The 19,309-nt window shown below is 37.2% G+C and overlaps 1 protein-coding gene and 1 long non-coding RNA gene across 3 annotated transcripts in view; one reads left to right on the top strand and one right to left on the bottom strand.

The window, feature by feature from the left end:
- The first annotated feature begins 200 nt into the window (after positions 1-200).
- septin7b (septin 7b) overlaps positions 201-19,309 on the top strand; it is a 21,662-nt gene continuing 2,553 nt past the window's right edge. Inside the window, exons 1-14 of one of the 2 annotated variants that reach the window (XM_007573502.2) lie at positions 201-306; positions 1,780-1,781; positions 2,737-2,839; positions 5,747-5,853; positions 7,715-7,815; positions 7,907-8,041; positions 12,092-12,209; positions 13,276-13,368; positions 13,480-13,576; positions 13,715-13,766; positions 14,404-14,532; positions 14,964-14,984; positions 17,315-17,450; positions 18,793-18,935. In XM_007573502.2, coding sequence (XP_007573564.1) covers positions 303-306; positions 1,780-1,781; positions 2,737-2,839; positions 5,747-5,853; positions 7,715-7,815; positions 7,907-8,041; positions 12,092-12,209; positions 13,276-13,368; positions 13,480-13,576; positions 13,715-13,766; positions 14,404-14,532; positions 14,964-14,984; positions 17,315-17,450; positions 18,793-18,935 — 1,241 coding nt within the window. In that variant the 5' untranslated portion in view covers positions 201-302. Of the gene's footprint in view, positions 307-1,779; positions 1,782-2,670; positions 2,840-5,746; positions 5,854-7,714; positions 7,816-7,906; positions 8,042-12,091; positions 12,210-13,275; positions 13,369-13,479; positions 13,577-13,714; positions 13,767-14,403; positions 14,533-14,963; positions 14,985-17,314; positions 17,451-18,792; positions 18,936-19,309 lie in introns of those variants that run through there. The other variant, XM_007573501.2, reaches the window with a different exon arrangement.
- On the bottom strand, positions 14,924-16,369 carry LOC107833118 (uncharacterized). The gene is made up of 2 exons (XR_001658828.1): positions 15,821-16,369; positions 14,924-15,763 (listed from the first exon to the last, which is right to left on the bottom strand). It is a non-coding gene; the product is annotated as an uncharacterized LOC107833118 (long non-coding RNA).

Raw genomic sequence — 19,309 nt, forward strand, 5'->3', positions numbered from 1 at the left:
ACAGTCCTTTTCTAAATAAAACTGGTCCGTTTTGTGATGTTTCTTTTGACTTTAAAGGTTGTGGTGTGACTTATCGCGAGAGCCCACTTCCACTCAAAGGAACACGAAGATATCACGAGATCTACGATGTCTCCGCTCTACTGACATTCACGTAGATTTTACGTCAGTTTTTCCGTCGTAGCTGCCTTGAGTTCGAAGGTTCTTACGTGACTCACTGTGCGTAGCTCAAGCAAAAGTAGCGAGAAGGGGGAATGTCGGCTTGTGAATGATCGGTGTTTGAGGCGGCAGGGACCGTTAACGTTATGGGTGAGATTACCAATCTCCGCTGCGGTTACAGTTTAGCAGAAAGCCTAATTTTAAACTGTTCTGTTTGTTGTTTTACTTAGAATCGACTGCACTATTTGAACCTTTGCTGCCGTTTAGCTACGGCAGTTGTTGGAGCAACCAACGCCCAGTCCGCCTCCACTTGGATGGGTTGCTATGCTAGCAGGCTAACTGTTAGCTTATGTTCGCTGTGTAACCTAACGGGAGTGTCATTTCCTGTCGTTAGCTTTGTAGCGAAGTATTTTAGTAAACGCTTCTCCTCTGTTCTATGTGAGCTCTTTGAATAAGAAATCAACATTTAAATATTATAGTTACACATTTCTGCTTTTGGAAGCCCAACCTAAAAAAAGCAGCATTTTGATAACTAGCTTCCTTCAGTGTCACATTTTGGGTAAAACTGCTCGATGCGATGCTAAGTTTTGTGCCCTGAAGTTACGGGTAAATGACAGGAAACATTTACGAGCTGCTGTGGGTTTCTGCAAGATTAAATTCTCCCACTTTAGGTGCCTGGAGCCGCATTTTGTACTGAAATTCATTTTCAGGACCTGTGCGACCTTTGCTTTGATTAAGCTGACATGACTGGAGCATTTGCAGGCAGAGTCAGACCTGATGTCAGGTTAGACATAAGGAGGTTAGGGCTGCCATCTAATCTGGATTACAGTGGATCTAACACCTCAGAGTTCATGTTTTGACTTTAAGGTTGGTCGCCTTTGCGTTGCAAGTCTGTAAATTAGAGTCTTGCATCTGCTTTACTCGTTTATTCTCAAATTGAAGCCTAATATTTATTGTTCAGTAAAGACGAGGCCTCCTACATTTGCATGAAGATAGAGCTAAACTGATTCCTCCACCTGCCACCACTTCCTCTAATTAGACCTCTGTGATTCTACCGGAAAAGAAACACGGTTGTGATTTGAAATTGCTGTTCAAATTTAGGTTAATCATGAGCATGTTGGCTATAGGTTACCTGCTTTAGGAGCCCATTTCTTATCTCTCCCTCCTCCCACCCCTCACAAACAGGAACAGTGTGATGCTACTAAAACTGAGCTGCACATCCTGTAGACAAATCAGCATTATCACGTCCTAGAATCGCACTGGAGACGAGTGGGCTGGTGTTGGCAGGCAGAAGATGCTCTGGCATAAGAAGCAAAAATCCTCTCCTAGCCACAGGCTTAAAGAAAAGGCTGTAACAGTGCACAGCCTTTGCTTTATGGTGCTGCTGACATTAAAGGAGCAAGTGGAGTGGAACATATACAACTCTGGCCCAAGTGTCTGTGTCGCTACAGTTGCTTGGATCATGAATACCTTTGCCCCAGGCTCCGGGAGTTAGAAAACAGAACCAGAATCATTTGCTTGTCAGATGATCTGATATTGATTTTTTTATTTCTTTTTTTTTTTTCTCTTGTGACCTCGGGGGAAACTGGACCGTTCAACATTTCACTGATCGGCACAATGCAGCTGTAAGTATAGAAATCATGGTTTATTCTTGACATCACTACTTTAAAGAGACAAATATCTAAAATGAATAGACAACAGTTGTTAAAATGTAAGGTATGATGCTCATGTGTTTTTGTCAAATATTATTTTTGGTAACTTAGATTTTGCGTAGAGGGATACTGTCACAATAAGCAATAAATCACTTAATCAACATGTGTCAAACTCGAGGCCTGCGGGCCAAATCCGGCCCACCATAACTATTTCTGTGGCCTCTACACTCTTGAGACTTCAAGATAACAGTTTTGTGCTAATATATTATTTTATTAGTTAAATAAAATACATTTTTATGTGTATAAATATTATTTATTTTTTTAGAAGTACTCATTGAGTGCAGATAAAGCTATGATATTTTAATTTAGTTATTTTTATTAATACATTCTGCCTCGACCTGTTCTTAAAGGACATTTAGCCCACAACGGAAATGAGTTTGACACTCCTGAATGAGCTTAATCATTTTAATTAGTATTATTTATTATTTTTACTCTTTTCCTGTTTCTACCAAAAACTGTATTATAACATTATTAAGTCTTCTGTCAGATGGCTAGCTTTGGTCTCAACTAGCCATTTTTGTTTACAGAGACTTTATAATTTGTTTATTTGTTTGTTTTATTTATTTTGGAAACTTAAAATGTCTTCCAGTTACAGTGTTAAATGTTCATTCAAATTTATAGGTCATGGATCTTTCAGAATGCATTATTATGCCATCATTACCATTTATTACTATTATTTACTTGAAAATTGGCTCAAAGCAACAATTTTATAATTTATTGCAATAACTTCTAGGACTATTTATCGTCCAGCAAAAATAGGTTATTGTTACAGGCCTAACAATATGGCTGTAACCTAGTAGGAGGAGCAAATCACACTATGAATATTGATCCCCGGTCATCCAGGACTAATAATAACCCTGTTTTACAGCAACAAAAGAACCTGGATGGATATGTTGGCTTTGCAAGCCTCCCCAATCAAGTGTACAGGAAGTCTGTGAAGAGGGGCTTCGAGTTCACCCTGATGGTTGTGGGTAAGGACACTCTGCTCGGCCTGCTCCTGTTTGTCGTTGAACCATCTCATTGTGTTCCTCATTGAAGGCATTTAAAGTCCTTCAGTGTGGTTTGTCTTTCAGAGAACGATACAGCTGTGCATGTTTGTGAGGCCATATTTATGTGCAGAGAACATAAGTAGTTTTAAATGCTGACTCGAAGACGGTTTTTTGACATTGAACTTCTGCCCCGTTTCATCTGTGTCAGGTTCCTTTAAGACCGTCTTGCAGAAGCAAAACATTTGGTTTGGGTTGATCCATTTCTGCATGTCAGAAACGGACACTTCTTTTCCTTTTTTTTTTCCTTCAATGCCTGGATGTGGCTGTTGACTCTGGGCCAAGATGTTCCTCAGCCGTATTTGGAGGGAAAACGTGTCCCAGGGTCACAACCATTTCCTGTGGTGGGACCAACATAGTTTGTGCTCAGCAGGCCGCTGAAGAACGCTGCATTTAGTTCACAGCAGTTTGAGTCTTTTATTTCTACAGCACCATAGACTGACTTTTAGCATTTTGCTTTCTTTTGGAGAGGCTTTAATCAAGATGGTTAGTTAGATGGTTGAATTGGCCAATTGATTGGTTCTGATTGCAGATCAGGAGGTCGTATACTGAATTTAATTAATCAACATAAAGAACTGCCACCATTTTTAGCCTTTACGTTAATGCACTTTAACAAGGTTGCAATTAATGATTAGTAATGGATTATTCTACCAATTATTCTGATGATTAAACAAATTGCCACATTCTGCAGATTTATTTATGTAGCCAATTGAGTTTTTTATAAAATATTTAAAATGCGTAAAAATATACAAATCCATTCCTTTTTAAAGAAAGCATTTTCTTTTATAAACATTTTATTGCCCAAATTGCAAGAACATAGCCTTCCTTCAGTAAACGTTTGATCATTTGTACCAAAGGATGCATCTGCAGCTAAAAAAATCCTGACTTCATCACGTGAAAAGCTCAGTGCTTTCTACTTTGACGTAACATCAATACAGCATAGAGCTGATCTGTAGATTATTTCTGGATTAACCCATTAATAACCAGATGTAAAAAGTTCTTAAAAGGAGATTTTTTTTAAAAGTAAAATTTGACCAGGTGAAGTAAAAACTTCCACTTGGAGATTTACGAACAAAAGGGTTTTTATTGTCTTAAATGTACAGATTTTTTTGCAGCGGTTTGGCTTAATTACCCTATTTAACGATTAATCGATAGCTAAATTAGTTGATGGTAATTTCAGTTTCATCACAATTAATCCGATTAATCATTTCAACCTTACATTTTAAATCTAATATAAATAAAACAAAGCCTTCATTTATTTACTTTCTGTCTAATTCAAAATTATTACCTCTATCAAACAACCTGCTCTACATTTTTCTCCTTATTTTGTCCTTAGAATAAAATAAAAATATCTGAATTGATGCGTCAGGCTTCAAAGAAAACAGGAAATCAGTGTCGGCCTGGAAAAGCCAGATTGGTGCGTGTCTACCTGTGCTCTGTTTTTGACTACATCTTTGTTTTGAGAATAATGCCTGAGAAGATTATAAATGTCATGGCAACAAGGACAGTAGAGGGGGTCTTCTGGGCTTTCTGATACTTAAATGCATGCCATTGTTTTCACACACACACACACACACAGATACACACGCATGCAGTATTCAGCTGTTCCCGGCTCTGATTTGCCGCAGGCCCACATGTCCCTGCAGTTCCCACATGCGATGTGTCACTTGTGCGGTGCGAAAGGAGGAAGAGAGACTGGTTCTGCATCGCCATCAGTGACTGGCACATCTATCCATAGCTCAAAAAACACGTGACCAGCAACCTGTTCACACATTACCAAGCTGCTCTTTTCAGAGATCTATCGCCACTTCCTAATGCATTTACCAAGCTGATGTACCCAATCCACACAGTCGGAGGTCTGGACAAACGCTGCAGATGAAGCGGAGCACGTTACCCTTTAACTGTAGCCGTGGGTGTAAATACTGCGTGGTTAAATATTGACTTCTGGCCATCAGCCACACCAGGCTGCGCCAGTGGTCATTTCCACTAATGATCCTTTTCACTGGGAGCTTGGAAACGGGGCACATAATGGTCAGCCGAGTTGAGAAAACACCGGGACCACACAGCCAGTCGGTGGCGCATAACAAGAGCCATTGTCTGCGTTGTTTTCCTTGTCCTTTAACTGTTTAACCCAAATAGATTGAGATCTCTGGCTAAAGTCATTCCTAGAAAACCACATGACCGTGATTGTTTGAGGAAAGACAGCAGTGAAGTTTTAGTGTAAAACTTTACTTGAGGGGCTGTGCATAAGACACAACACCCGTCATAAACATGAAGGAGTCTTCATGACTGTTATGAAGTGCCATTTGGTAAATAATGACATTTCTAATGCAAAGTTGCCATTTTTAATGCACATTTAATGTGAGTTTTAGTGCAACATTGTTTTTAAAAGTGTAATTCTTTACCGAATAATAAGAAAGGTTGACACTTTTAATGGACTTTTAATGTAACCTTTCATGCTACATTGTTTTGAAAGCTTCATTATTTACTGAATTATGCAAAGTTGCCACTTTTAATGTAAGTTTTAATGTAAGTTTGCTTTAAAAGTATCATTATTTACTGAATAATGCTAAGTTGACACTTAATTCAAGCTTAAATCAACTTTGCTTTGAAAGTTTTATTTAGCAAGTAATACAAAGGTGACACTTTTAATACAAGTTTTAATGCAACTTTATCTTAAAAATGTAATTTTTTACTGAATGACTTCATGACAACAGCCATAAACATTTCTGAAGACTCCTTCATGTTGGTGACTGTCATGCAGTGTTACCCTTGTTAGCTTAGCGTCTCTGTTGGCATCTTCTGATTGCAGTTTTGTGTTTTTGTTTCCAGGCGAATCTGGCCTGGGGAAGTCGACTTTGATTAACTCGCTGTTCCTAACAGACCTGTATTCAACAGAGTATCCTGGACCTTCACACAGAATCAAAAAGACTGTACAGGTATTTTTCTCTCTGTGTTTAAAATGAGTTAAACATGCCTGCTTCTGATGCTTTCTGACCCATAATATTGAGTACATTGGCACTCTGTGTTGTATATTTTGTCATATGTAACATTTATTGATTATCTTTTGCAACCAACAGTGGAAAAGTAGTTCTACTTTTCCAATAGTAACAAAAACAAAACCATAACATAATTTCTCATCCATAATTCCCAAACATGCAGCAGACAAAGAAAACCACGAGTCGGCTTACCAGCAGAACAAGAAAAATTGGAGCATTTGTCTTAAAGAAACAGCTTGGGGAAGATTTACTGCTTCCCTTATTTTAATAATTTATCAAAAGCAGTGTAACATCCTGGTTAGAAATCACTTCTGTGCTCTCAGTTAATTTCTTCTTCTGCTCTTTTGAGTCAAAAAGAGCGTTGCCGTCTCCCCTCAGACAGAAATAAAACATCCATATCTCTGAGCGAAGCGCTCTGGTTCTGGTAAACCAAACATTGAGTGAATTTGAGTTGCATCTTTTCAACTGTGGAATTTCTAAAAGATAAACATAATGAAAGTTGTTATAAAGTAGACAAGTTATAAAGGCGTGGCCAGCTGTTATAAAGTATTGCTGTTTTTTACCACTTTGAATTTTCAGACTCGGCTCTTTTCTGTTTTGCACTTTAAGCTGCTTTTAAAAATAGAAATGTGATAATTACAGTTCAAAACCATCGTAATTATAAATATTCTGAGATGAAAGCCATCAGATAACTGGTCTGTCATATTCAGCTCTACAGTGTATAAACGCATTGTTTTATGTAGGCCTTTTGCAAAAGCAATAAATCAATTAATCTCATGATAAATTAGAGCAGACTCAATCATTTCATTTGCATTTAACAGATGTTTACGGAGTGTTTTTTGAAAAGCTTCCTGTTGGGATTCCCTGTTCAAACGGGTGGAATTGAACTCCACAGATCCTGCAGTGAGTGTTTTTGAGGCCATTTGTTAAATGCGGTCTTGGATTTTTGAGGCCTGCCGCCTGTGGAGCTCCCTCTGTCTGACTCATATCTGAAACTATTGCTCTCTCCGGCTGCCTCTGTGTTTTGCTGGTTCCTCAAGGCAGTTAAGTACTGGCACTAAATGAGAAGGCAGGTTGCTGCTTGCTGCTAAATATTTTCTACTAGGTGTAATATTCAGTCTGTAATGATTTTGATTGTGTAGTTCGGTTGTTTTGGACAGATAATCTGGTGCAATGTCTCACCTTCAGCAGAGAACCTATTCAACAAGCTGATTTTGATGAAACAGATTAGTTTTACATCTAATGTAGGGATTTAATACACAGGATTTGATGACAATTTACAAGAAATTTTACCAATAACAAAAAAGAACAGCTGTATACTACGATTGAATTACAGATGTATCATAATGATGCGTATTAATCTGGAAGAGGTTGCTAATTGTAGCCTCTTTCTGCAGTGAGCACCACTGATTAGTGGTTTTCTTATGGCTACAGCAGTTCAGACCCAATCCATTGAGGTTCCTGCCGTTGTTTTTCACTACATTTCTTCCTCAAACATGATTGCTCCCCACGATCCTTCCAGATTTTAATCATTCTTTTGACAGTTCTCATCCCAATTTCCCATAATCTGAAACAATCAATCAACCTGGTGTCATGTCAGATCCTGATCGATTGAAGGTTTGCTCTCATTAAAACAACTTTTCCTTTTGATATTTCTGTCCTTATTCTGCTAATATTATGACTAAAACAAAAAAATCTGATGGATTACTTCCACATCACAGTTAGCTGGAACTTTGCGTTCATCTATCATAGAAGCAGAAGCCCGGTTTACATCAGAATCTGTTGTGTTTTCCTGCGGCAGGTGGAGCAATCTAAAGTCTTAATAAAGGAAGGAGGTGTCCAGCTGCTCCTCACAATAGTTGACACCCCGGGGTTCGGAGATGCCGTTGACAACAGCAACTGGTGAGGATCGCCTCGTCTGCCTCTTCTGCTCACACATTGTTTAGATGTTTGTCACGCTTCAGCAACGTGACGCACAACTTCTCCCCTTCAGCTGGCAGCCAATCATCGACCACATAGACAGCAAGTTTGAAGACTACCTGAACTCAGAATCACGGGTGAACAGACGACAGATGCCTGACAGCCGGATCCACTGCTGCCTTTATTTCATCGCCCCCTCTGGACACGGGTGAGTTTGGAGGAGGATTTCAGAATTATTATTATTCATGAGAACACATGAATAATTAATAATAAACACACAAATTTTGCATGTTTTTGTGCTTCCATTTGGGTCTGAGGAGCTTTTTTGGCATTTTTTTGGTGTTTGGAAAATGAGTTGTTGCATAAACCTCCTGCTTGTTAAGGCATATTCGACAAGCCCAGCACTGTCACCAAGTGGGACTCCGTGACTTTTGGGCAGCTGGTTTTATGTATGCACTGTACAACGGCTACTGGAGAGACCAACTGTCTTGTTGTTGACTTGCCATTCAGAAACCATTTGCTGCTTTCCTGTTGGTTGTGCAGGAGGACCCACTTATGCTTTTCAAAGATGTAAGTTGTATAATTGTGCATCTGTTTGCAGCCATTTTTCTTTTGCTAGTGAAAATTCACATTTTGCACGCTTTTGTTCTTCCATCTGGGACTCAACTGCTTCTCCATTCACTTGAAAAAACATCCAGCCGTTTTTTTGGCAATAAATTAGTTTTGCAGTGTGTGGAAAATGAGGCGTTACCTAGCAACCCCAGCTAAGCCCAGCCCGTTACCTAGCAACTGCAGTGGAGAGCTGCCCTTACTCAACAACACAAGCGATCTCCAGCACATTTGGTCAGCTGTTAGGGTTGGTGCCCATCTGTTTGCAGCCATTTTCATGTGAGAGTGTAAACGCTGCATTGGGGGCGTGGCCAACTGCAGCTTATTTGGATTTAAAGTGACAGGGGCTCAAAATACGTAGAACTGATCAGACTGAAATCTCATTGTCATAGAATTATTTTATGCAAAACAATGTGATGAACATGGTTTGTATAGCCTCTAGGCCAGACCTAACCTGCTCAGGGAAGCGTACTAGGTCACCTTTTAAGATGTTAAAGTGCCAGATTTTTTATTTTAAGCCACAAAAATGAAAAGAAGTGGATAATTTAACTTTACTGCAAAAACTTAGAATCTTACCAAGTATTTTTGGTTTAGTTTCTGTTGCAAATATCTTAGCATACTTGAAATAAGACAAAACTAACCTACAAGTAACATTATAGTAAGGTATAGAGGCTTGTTTTAAGTCAATAATTCCTTAATATTGATGAAAGAGTAACTATTCCAATGGCAGATTATTTAACTTACAACCAGACATTTTCCCCATGTTATAAGTTAATTTATCTGCCATTAGAACAAGCATTTTTCATCAGTATTAAGGAATTATTTACTTAAAACAAGCCTGTATAGTTTGCTAAAAGGTTACTTTTAAGTTAATTTGTCTTATTTCAAGTGTAATAAGATATTTTCCCTAGAAACTAGACACAAATACTTGGTAAGATTTTGTGTTTTTGCAGTGTGTCACCAGAAACATGTGGGTCAGGAAGGGAGTGAGAACTGTGTAGGAAATGACTAAAGAAATGGAGCAATGGAAGCTGGTCAGCTGTTTCCCAAAGCTCAGAAAATCAAGTTTGTTTGAGAAAGGAAAAGGGAGTTTGAAGGTTTGGTTGTGCTGGTAAAACGCCAAACAGATGATACAGATCGCCTTCATAAAGAAACAACAGGAATTTTAATTATGACGCTTCACAAGCCATTAGAGCGTCTTTATCTTGATTTAATTTATTCTAATTGTTCTAAGTGCTTACTTCCTTCCTCTAATAAAGTGTCAGTGCTTTTTAAAAATACTTTTTACTGAGATTTCATGTATAAAATCTGCTGCATTCTCACGCCGTTTGTTTGACGACTGTGTCTTCCTTTACTGATGAGCGAGAAGACGCTGCTCTGTTTCCGTCCTTGTGTCGTCTCGGTCCTCCCAGTCTGTCTCTGCTCTCAGGGACATTTTGTTTGTACAAGGCTGCGCTCTGTACCCACACAAGCATTACTTTATTACTGGAGGATGGGCACCGTATGCCGTCTGGGAGCATCCCGTCCTCGCAGCAGCTGGCTGTTCTAGCAGCACCACACTGACCCACCCGCTGCAAAACAACGCCCCTGTTCCCCTTTTGGATAAGAAAATAAACATTTTAGTTCCTGAAATCCAACAACACAGCATTCCTCTGGTGAACACCTGATCATTTTTAGCAGCTAAAAGTAAATGCTTCTAAAGGTTCTGCTTAACTTCAGTACAGCGTAGGTCTGATCTGTTGATTAGTTTTTGGATTAACTGAATAATTATATTTTTTACATAAGCAATAAATGAGTTAATCACATTATAAATTATAACACTCTATTTTTTCCATTTGCATGATTTATGTTTGTTTTTATTTTTCTTCCTACTAAAAACTGGATGACAAGTTTTCAGTTTGGTGTTTTAGTTTCAGTTATCCTTTTTATCAGGATAATTTTGTTTTCATAGACTTGATAATGAATTTTTTTGTTGTTTCGTTTGTTTTATGTTTTTTTGGGGAGGTATTTAAAATGTCTTCCAGTTCCAGTGGTAAATGTTAATCTGAATTTAAAGTCTATTGATCTTTGAGAATCAACCGTTTTATTACTTGAAAATGCTCAAAACAACAGTTTTATCAAATACCACAAAAACTTCTTGGACAATTTATCATCCAGCAAAATTTGTTATCGTGACAGGTCTACCGCATGAAGCGAAGTCTGGGTACAAAATACTTACAGACAGGTTTTATTTTATTTTAATGCAAAATATTTATATTTTTTACAGTTTTTACTTAATTACTGCTCTGACTGTGTTGTACTTTCAGCAAATGACCTGTTTTAGAGTTCGTATGCTCCGGTTAACAATTAATAAATTACTAAGTTAGTTGATGATTATTTTGAAATTTGGTTAAATTAGTCAGTGATCAAAATAATAAATATTTCAGCCAATTTTAGTTTGATTCTTTCGATTTTGGAAGAGGAAGACGTTTTATTTATACAGCATTTTATCAGCAACCAGGCAGTTCAAAGTGCTTTACATGAATAAAAAGAAAAACAAAAACATCTTGTATAGCAGATTTACTTAAATCTTTATAAAGTGTTCAAAAACATCTTATGTAATGGAAAATTGCAACAAGGCAGTGACGATGTAGATGAGCTAGCTGTAACCATTTCTCTTTTTTAGTGCATTATAGCATTTAGTAAATTCACTATGATGCAGCACATGAATGCTAACTGTCCCTATGAGATACTAGGTGTTCGTTTTGTTGCTGCTACAAGAAGCTTTTTGAGAATAAACCTGTTTTATCCAGATTCATAGTTGAATGCTGGACATTTCACCATCATCCTCTTGAAACTTTGACTCCAGCTGTTGGTCAGAGTTTAACTCAGAGAGACATTTCTACTGCAACCACACACAGATTAAAAGAAAATCAAATTTTAGAAATGAGTAAGAGAAATTCATAGCTGTAACTCAATAATACAGCCTTGTCAAAGGTTATTTTTACAGCTGAGAGCAGCAGTTCTTTCTCATGACTTTAAGGTCGTTTCATAGACATAGCAAACATCAGGCAGACTTCTTTATTTGGTTTAAGTCATTTTATCTTTGTTCTTAGTGGAGTTTCCAAGAAACTGTCTTCCTTCATAAACCCAAAAGCTGTCCTTCAATGAGATTGATTTTGTTTTATTATCTACACTGAAAAAACACAAAATATTACCAAGTATTTTTGGTCTAGTTTGTAGTGCAAATATCTTTGCACACTTGAAATAAGACATAACTAACTTATAAGTAATTTCAGCAAAATATAGGATCTTGTTTTGAGTCCTGAATGTTGATGAAAAAGTGCTTGTTCTATTGGTAGATTACTTCACTTATAGCTGAAGTGAAAATGTCTTGTTATAAGTGAATTTATTTGCCAATGAATCTGGTAGTTCTTCGAGAATTTTAAAGAATTATTTACTTAAAACAAGATCCCTTATCTTGTTGAAAAGTTATTTAAACTAACACTAAGTTACTTTAGTACTAAGATACTTGCACTAGAAGCTACACCAAAATTACTTGTTAACATTTTGTGTTTTTGCAGTGTAAGCTGCACAAAGCTGATGATTCCTCTGCACAGTTAATCAGATAAAATGGGCCGGTGACGGTTGCAACTTCATGTTTCTGCAGACTGAAGCCCTTGGACATCGAGTTCATGAAACGGTTGCATGAAAAAGTCAATGTCATCCCGCTGATCGCCAAAGCAGACACTCTCACCCCAGAGGAATGCCAACAGTTCAAGAAGCAGGTCAGTGGTTTCCACAGCTGCAGGCAGAGGGAAAACCCCCCTCTACATAAGGCTCTTTGGTACAGACCCAATATTTTTCATCACAAAGCGACATCAAATAGACGATGCATCAGTTTAGTCTGTCTATCTCTACATTGATATCTGGTGGTTTTCCTTTCTGTGATTTATTGTAAAGAAACTTGTTAAGTTTGTGTTCAGATTGGAGTGGAACTAAAATACAAACTGATCTAAACAGGTTTTCTCCAAATAAAAATGCTGCATCACTGTAGATGCGAGTTATCGATGAATGAGTTCATCTAAAGTTGATCTTATCGCTCGACTAACAACTAACTGATAAGTGACAAAACTGCAACACTAAAAGAAGGTTTAATCAGTTGGAACTAAATTTGGTTTAATAACATTTAAATTTTTTGCTTCGTTAATCCAGAGCCTTACAATATTTATAGCAATGTTATAATATATTATTTACTCTACAATGACTTTCAAGACAAACTTTACCTGTTGGAGCAAATTTACTTCCACTGTAGTTAAAATGTTCGTATAGTTGACAGCAGTGCTTTGAAAACATAAATACATGAAATTATTATTATTTACATATCTGAGCTTTTTTCAAAGAGTTAACATCAGGCTGCCAGTTTTCAAAGTTTCTTTCCTTGTTTTATTGTTTCATTAAAGAATATTTTAATCGGTTTCTCTTCAGATCCACTACAAGATTCACAACGTTTGAAGCCTCCAACTTGACATTATCACAAAAATCCTCATAAGTAAAAATTATTTGTGGGACAAAATATTTTTAGACAAATTAAGAAAAACAAACTAGATTATTTGTCACCAATTAGAGACTTTTATAACCCAAGTTTGTGAAAAAAAAAAAACAATTAAAAAAGGAACTTGGATGTACAAGAATAAAACTTATACATAACAGAAGATACATAAATTAAAACAGAGCGAATGTGACAGACTTGCTTAACTTCCTCAAACTTGAGAAAATGTTTCAAAACATCTATCAAAGTATAAGTACCGCCTCAGAGGTGTCTGCCTTTAACTTGATCCATTTTACATCTAGATCATGAGAGAAATCCAAGAGCACAAAATCAAGATTTACGAGTTTCCTGAGACGGATGACGAAGAGGAGAACAGGCTGGTGAAGAAAATTAAAGTATGTTATCTGTAAAATCCTCATGCTTGTGTACCAGAGTGTAGCAGTGATGCAAACTCACATTTCTGTGCTTCTGATAGCTTTCTTTGATTAATCGCCTTCTTGATCCAGGACAAGCTGCCGCTGGCTGTGGTGGGAAGCAACACCATCATCGAGGTGAACGGCAAGAGGGTGAGGGGAAGACAATACCCCTGGGGGGTTGCAGAAGGTGAGACTGTTTAGCTAGACATTAACAATTTGATCAAAACTAACTTTTATCATATTCTAACAAGATATTTGGTATCTAAAGTTGTTTCTTTTTTAACCCTGATAGTTTTATGACAAATGTTTTATCGTTTCCTGTTAGTTGAAAACAGCGACCATTGTGACTTCACCATCCTCAGGGACATGCTCATCAGGTACTGAAGCTACAGGAAGACCGTTTTGTTAAGGTTATTTAGATTGTTCAAGGTGTCAATAATTGATGCAAAGAGATGTTTGTTTTTTTTTTAGAGAGGGGAATGTTATGTAGAAATTTTATGATAAAGTACTAGTACTACTAATCCTTGAATTTCTAAAATATGGGAAAAGAAACCCTGAATTTGGCTTTTTTTCTTGGATTGTTTCAAATAATGACCTCCATATATATTATTACAGTATTTTCCACACTATAGGGCACACTGGATTATAAAGTGCACCTTCAATTTGTGGTCTAGTTTGGATTTTTTTTCACATATTAAGGCACCGGACTATAAGGTGCCTCAAGCAAAACAAAACAGTCAGATAAGTCAGTCAGCCAAAACGCAGTACGTTTTACTTCGCTGACTATAGCAGCTGTAATGTAACTAAAACATTTTGAGAGAGCGCCATGTACCACACAAATTCGCTTGGAGGTCAGTAAGCCAGAATTAATCCATATTAATTCACTAGAGGGCGCTGTGCTGCTCCAGAACAATATATAAGGAGCACTGTAATTTTTTTGATCAAATTAAAGGTTTTTAAGTGCGCCTCATAGTCCAGAAAATATGGTAATTCGTATTAACATTCTGTTGCCAGGACTCACATGCAGGACCTGAAGGACGTGACCAACAACGTCCACTATGAAAACTACCGCAGCAGGAAGCTGGCTGCTGTCACCTACAACGGCGTGGACAACAACAAAGCAAAAGGACAGCTGTCCACCAAGTAAGTCCCAGCTTCACTGCATTAAAGTTTGTCATTACCGCATTTACCTAAATCTGACGCTTATTGTCATGTTCTGGACCTGAGCAAGTTTCCAGGTGAAACATGGTGCTGATATTTGAGGTTTGAGACGGTTTTTGTTGCTGCTTACTCATGCTTTTTGCATATAATAAGTTTTGCTATAGTGAGAAACACAATCGAACAGCTAACAGTCTAAGCTAACTGACTGTAGGTAACACACTGCTGATTCTAACACAGCTAAATATGTGAGCACTGCTGTTAATGTGACACTTTTTCTGTTTTCCATTTGCAGTAAGAAATTAGCTCCATGTCACACATTGCATTTAATGACTTAGTGTTTTTGTTTCAAGCGCATGACCTCATCATTGCATGCTGTGTGTGTGTTTGTGTGTGTTTTTTGTTTTATTTTTTAGTATGGACTCAGTTGAAGGAATGTAAGTGAACATCTTTTTCACCTCATTTGTTTGAGCTGTCGCCACCCTTCCTCTCTGGACTCCTTCAGGGGTTTTCTCCTCTTGTTGCTGTCAGATGTTTTATTTTCATGTTTTGTGGGAAGAAAACTGGTTTGTTTTGTGTCCTAAAAATCCGTGTTCTCCAGACAGGGTTGGGATGCTTTAATTTGTTTTTCCAAGGTGCAAACTCTTTCCACTTGCAATGCAGACTCTGCTGACTGTGAGCTCTGTTTGTCGACAATCGAGGTCGACCCATGAAATGTCTGGAGTGGTTGCCCCTGTAAATGAGACGAAAAACAACTCAAAAAGCCTGAAAGCTACTTTAAAAGATTACAAAACTGTGAAGTTGTTCAGCAAGGGTTCTCGTAAAAATTTTACAGTCTACTTTTATTTACTGAAAAGTTTTTAGCTTTCCTTTTCCAGGTAACCGCTCCACATATTTCACAGCATTTCTTTGAATTTGCCCAATTTTGGGTTGGCTTCCACTAGGGCTGGGCGATGAATCAATTTTATCAATTACATCAAATTTTTGGTTTTAGAAGATTTAATTTTTGGAAAATCTGGATTTTTATTTTTTTTGTGCTCATTGGGTTTCCATTGTTCGTCGTAGGGCTGGACAATAAATCAATAGCAATATATATCACAATAAACACGTAATTAATGTCAGTATATAAAATATTCACTGAACTGATTTAGCTGCTCAGCCTCTCACGGCTAGCTGAGAAAAATTAGTAGAATCGGCTATCTCGCTCTTTGGTTACCTAGCAACGACTTGCTGGGTAGGAAGCAGTTTAAAGTTCTGCCTGAACTTTGGTTACCTAGCAACAACTTGCTGGGTAGGAAGCAGTTTAAAGTTCTGCCTGAACTTTGGTTACCTAGCAACAACCTGCTGAGCAAATGGCACAGCAGCAGTTTAAGGTCTCGCCAGGTCATGGCACAAGTTTGGTAGCATTTCAAATATTTAAAAAACAAAAGACTGATCAAGTTCTTTTATTAAAGTACTACACAAAAAATTATTGAGCATCTTGTGAAGTTGTACTTTGGTGTAAGGAAATACTTAATTTTTAAACACATCAGCATTAAATTATTATTAATAACAGGACTCTGAAACAAGTGTTTTGTGGAAAAAAGTACAGACTGTAGTGTTTACGTCAGATCTTTATAAGTAGAAGTTTTTTCCTCTTAATTTTGAGGCGTTCTGGTAAAATTCTGCTAATATTATCCTGCTAATAATGTGGCTATATTCTCATAGTTGAACACAAGTTCCCAGTCGTACAACTCAAAGAACGGATGATTTTTACAAAAAATATTTCCTGACATTTGTAATTTTCTTTTTTTATAAGAGAAACTGAGAATAAAAAAAAGTAAATTTACATCAGATCTGATTTTATTTTTAGCCCATATCGTCCAGCCCTAGCTTTTACTAACATTTAATAATAAACTACTGCTATTAACACTGGTGTTAGCTTTGCCCCACTGTTTTCCTCTGATATACCTCGTGGTGCTTTTCCAGTTCCTGCCTGGTTGGATTCAATCTGAAGCTTTTCCTGTAGCTTCCTCCTCTTCCTCACGTGTTGGGTGTCTGTGGAGAAGCAGAATATTGTTTTCAAAAGGTCGATATTTAGGCTTCTCTGCTTTATCAAAAAGTGGTGTTGATTTGGATACAGTAACTTTTATAAAACAAGTTCATGTGACATTTTAGCATCCATGGTGAAGATTGACACAATAAGACAAACAGAACCTTAAATCTAACTCCAAAATGTATGCAGATGTTGAGTAATATGTTAATTTAATACCATACAAGAATGGCTGACACTATTAATTATTTTCATAGTCGATTATATTTATAACATGGAAAAAATGTTAAAGAAAACAATCTCCCAGTGGAACTTTTACTTTTTCCACCAAGATTAAGAAAATTATTGACTTAAAACAAACTTCTACATATTGCTGAAAAGTTAATTATATAGTTTTATTTCAAGTGTATTTAATTAGAAACTAAACCAAAAATACTTGGTAAGATTTTTTGTTTTTGCAGTGAAATTGATAAATTCCACAATGAACACAATTTTTTTTTTTTATTTTTTTTTTTAACTTTAGAATTAGCCAAAAATACTGATGATTATAAAAATCTGACTAAAAATTGCAGCAGGAAATCCCTGGGGTTTCTCTAAAAACCTGACAGGAAGTCTTTTAGTCTATTACCTTACGGTTGGTAGACATTAGTTCGTGCTGATTTGAGTGTCTGAGCTGCTTGCCTGACGTTTTGTGCCCGTTTTGTTTCCATTCCCGCCCGTGCGGCCGCTCCGCAGGAGTCCCCTGGCCCAGATGGAGGAGGAGAGGCGAGAGCATGTGACCAAGATGAAGAAGATGGAGATGGAAATGGAGCAGGTGTTCGAGATGAAAGTCAAGGAGAAGGTGCAGAAGCTCAAAGACTCTGAGGCAGAGGTAACACACACACACACACACACACACACACACACACTGCTTGGGTTTCAGTTAGGCGTTTTCAAAGTTTGATTTCCGTATTGATATCCAAACTGCACAGTTTTGTAGTAAAGTTCAATCTAACGTTTGACTAAAAACCTTAATTTGGAAAGTGTCACTTACAGTTGGAACTAGATATTTACACCAGAGCTGGATGATAGGACTGACAAACATATCACATTATAAACGTTTCACATCAGTCGACGTCAATAATTGTCGATATTGATAATTATAGTTTTTTTGTTTTAAATATCTGAATTGAAGGTGTGACCTTTCCTGCTTAGTCAGTTTTTTATTTTGAAGTAGTTTTGAGGCACAGTGGTGAAACCATAAACTGCTTCTGCACCAGTTACTCAGCAGGTCGTTGCTAGGTAACCAAAGAATGAGTTGCTAGGTAACCAAAGAATGAACAAGTTAGTTGATTCCACCAATTTCTGCCTACATCTCCCAGAATGCTTCTGGATCAGTGAATATTCTATATAATGAACACTCTATCAGATTGTATTATCTATTGATATTGATCACGTGTCTATTGTGATATGTACTGTTATTGACTTATTGTTCAGCTCTAGCTTACACACACTAAATAAAAAGAAACAATTTTTTTTCCTCTATCTTAGGTTAAATAAACTGTCTTTGTTTTTGGTAAGTTGGAATCAATAGTTATTTGTTTTTTCTAAATGCGAGAATATTTTTTAGAGATTTTTTTGACTGACTTTATTGTGATTGAGCATTTAGTTTGAGAAGAAAGGTCACTTTCCTTAACACAATTCGTTTGTTTCAACATAATGAATATTATTTTTAATGGCTCGATTACTTATTGATTATCTAATGTATAAAATATAAGACAAAGTTAATGAAATTGGGGAATTTTTTTGTTAAATTAGTGTTTTGTTCTTTGACTAGTCGGGACTGTGAGGTCTGTGCTTGACAGATGTTTCAGTTATATTTTAACTTGCCTTGTTGCTGCTGAATAACTGGTAACTGATATCTAATTACAGTGAATTCATTTGGATTGTCTTTATCTCCAAGGTGGTTTCTGGAAAAGTTTGAAAATGCTTACAGTGCTTGAATTTTACTGTGGGGAAAATGTACGAACTCTGTTGACTCTTTTACTCCCATAGAAACATTTACAGTGGCATGAACTGAGCTGCTTTTTTCTAAGTGCAACATCTCTGGTTAAAGCCAAGCAAACTTAAAAAAGTTTTTCTTGCTTGTAGAAGGACCGTAACCAGCTGAAACTTTAATTGGTAGACCTTCTTAGGAGGAAAGTTAAGTGTGTTTTCATCTGTTACCATTGCAGCTTCAGCGGCGTCACGAGCAGATGAAGAAGAACCTGGAGGCTCAACATAAGGAGCTGGAGGAGAAGAGGCGCGTCTTCGAGGATGAGAGGTCAAACTGGGAGCTCCAACAGCGGCTGGAGCAGCAGAAGATGGAGGCCTCCAGGTACAGATACTTACTACACCACAGTCTGGGGTTTCAGTTCATGATTGGTTTTCTCACAACTGTGGGAAAAATTAAATTAAGAATGAAAAAAATGTTTGGCTTTCTGGACTTTATATCTTATTTTAGTATCTAAATTAAAAAGGAACAGAGTACTGTAATTTCTTGAGAAAACTTAAGTCCTTCAGTTTGTACTGGGCGATAAATCAATTTTATCAATTAATAAAGGTTTTGGCACTTGAAGATTTGATTTATTTTTCACCAGTGCATTCCTCAGAGTTCGTCAACACCCAGAGCAGCCATCTTGTTTTACAGCTTCTATTTATTTGAACTTAAAATATTAGAGCCTAGAGCCGGGCTATGAGGTGTGTGTGTGT

Source organism: Poecilia formosa, unplaced genomic scaffold, assembly GCF_000485575.1.
Source record: "Poecilia formosa unplaced genomic scaffold, Poecilia_formosa-5.1.2 Scaffold331, whole genome shotgun sequence".
Classification (NCBI taxonomy): Eukaryota; Metazoa; Chordata; class Actinopteri; order Cyprinodontiformes; family Poeciliidae; genus Poecilia; species Poecilia formosa.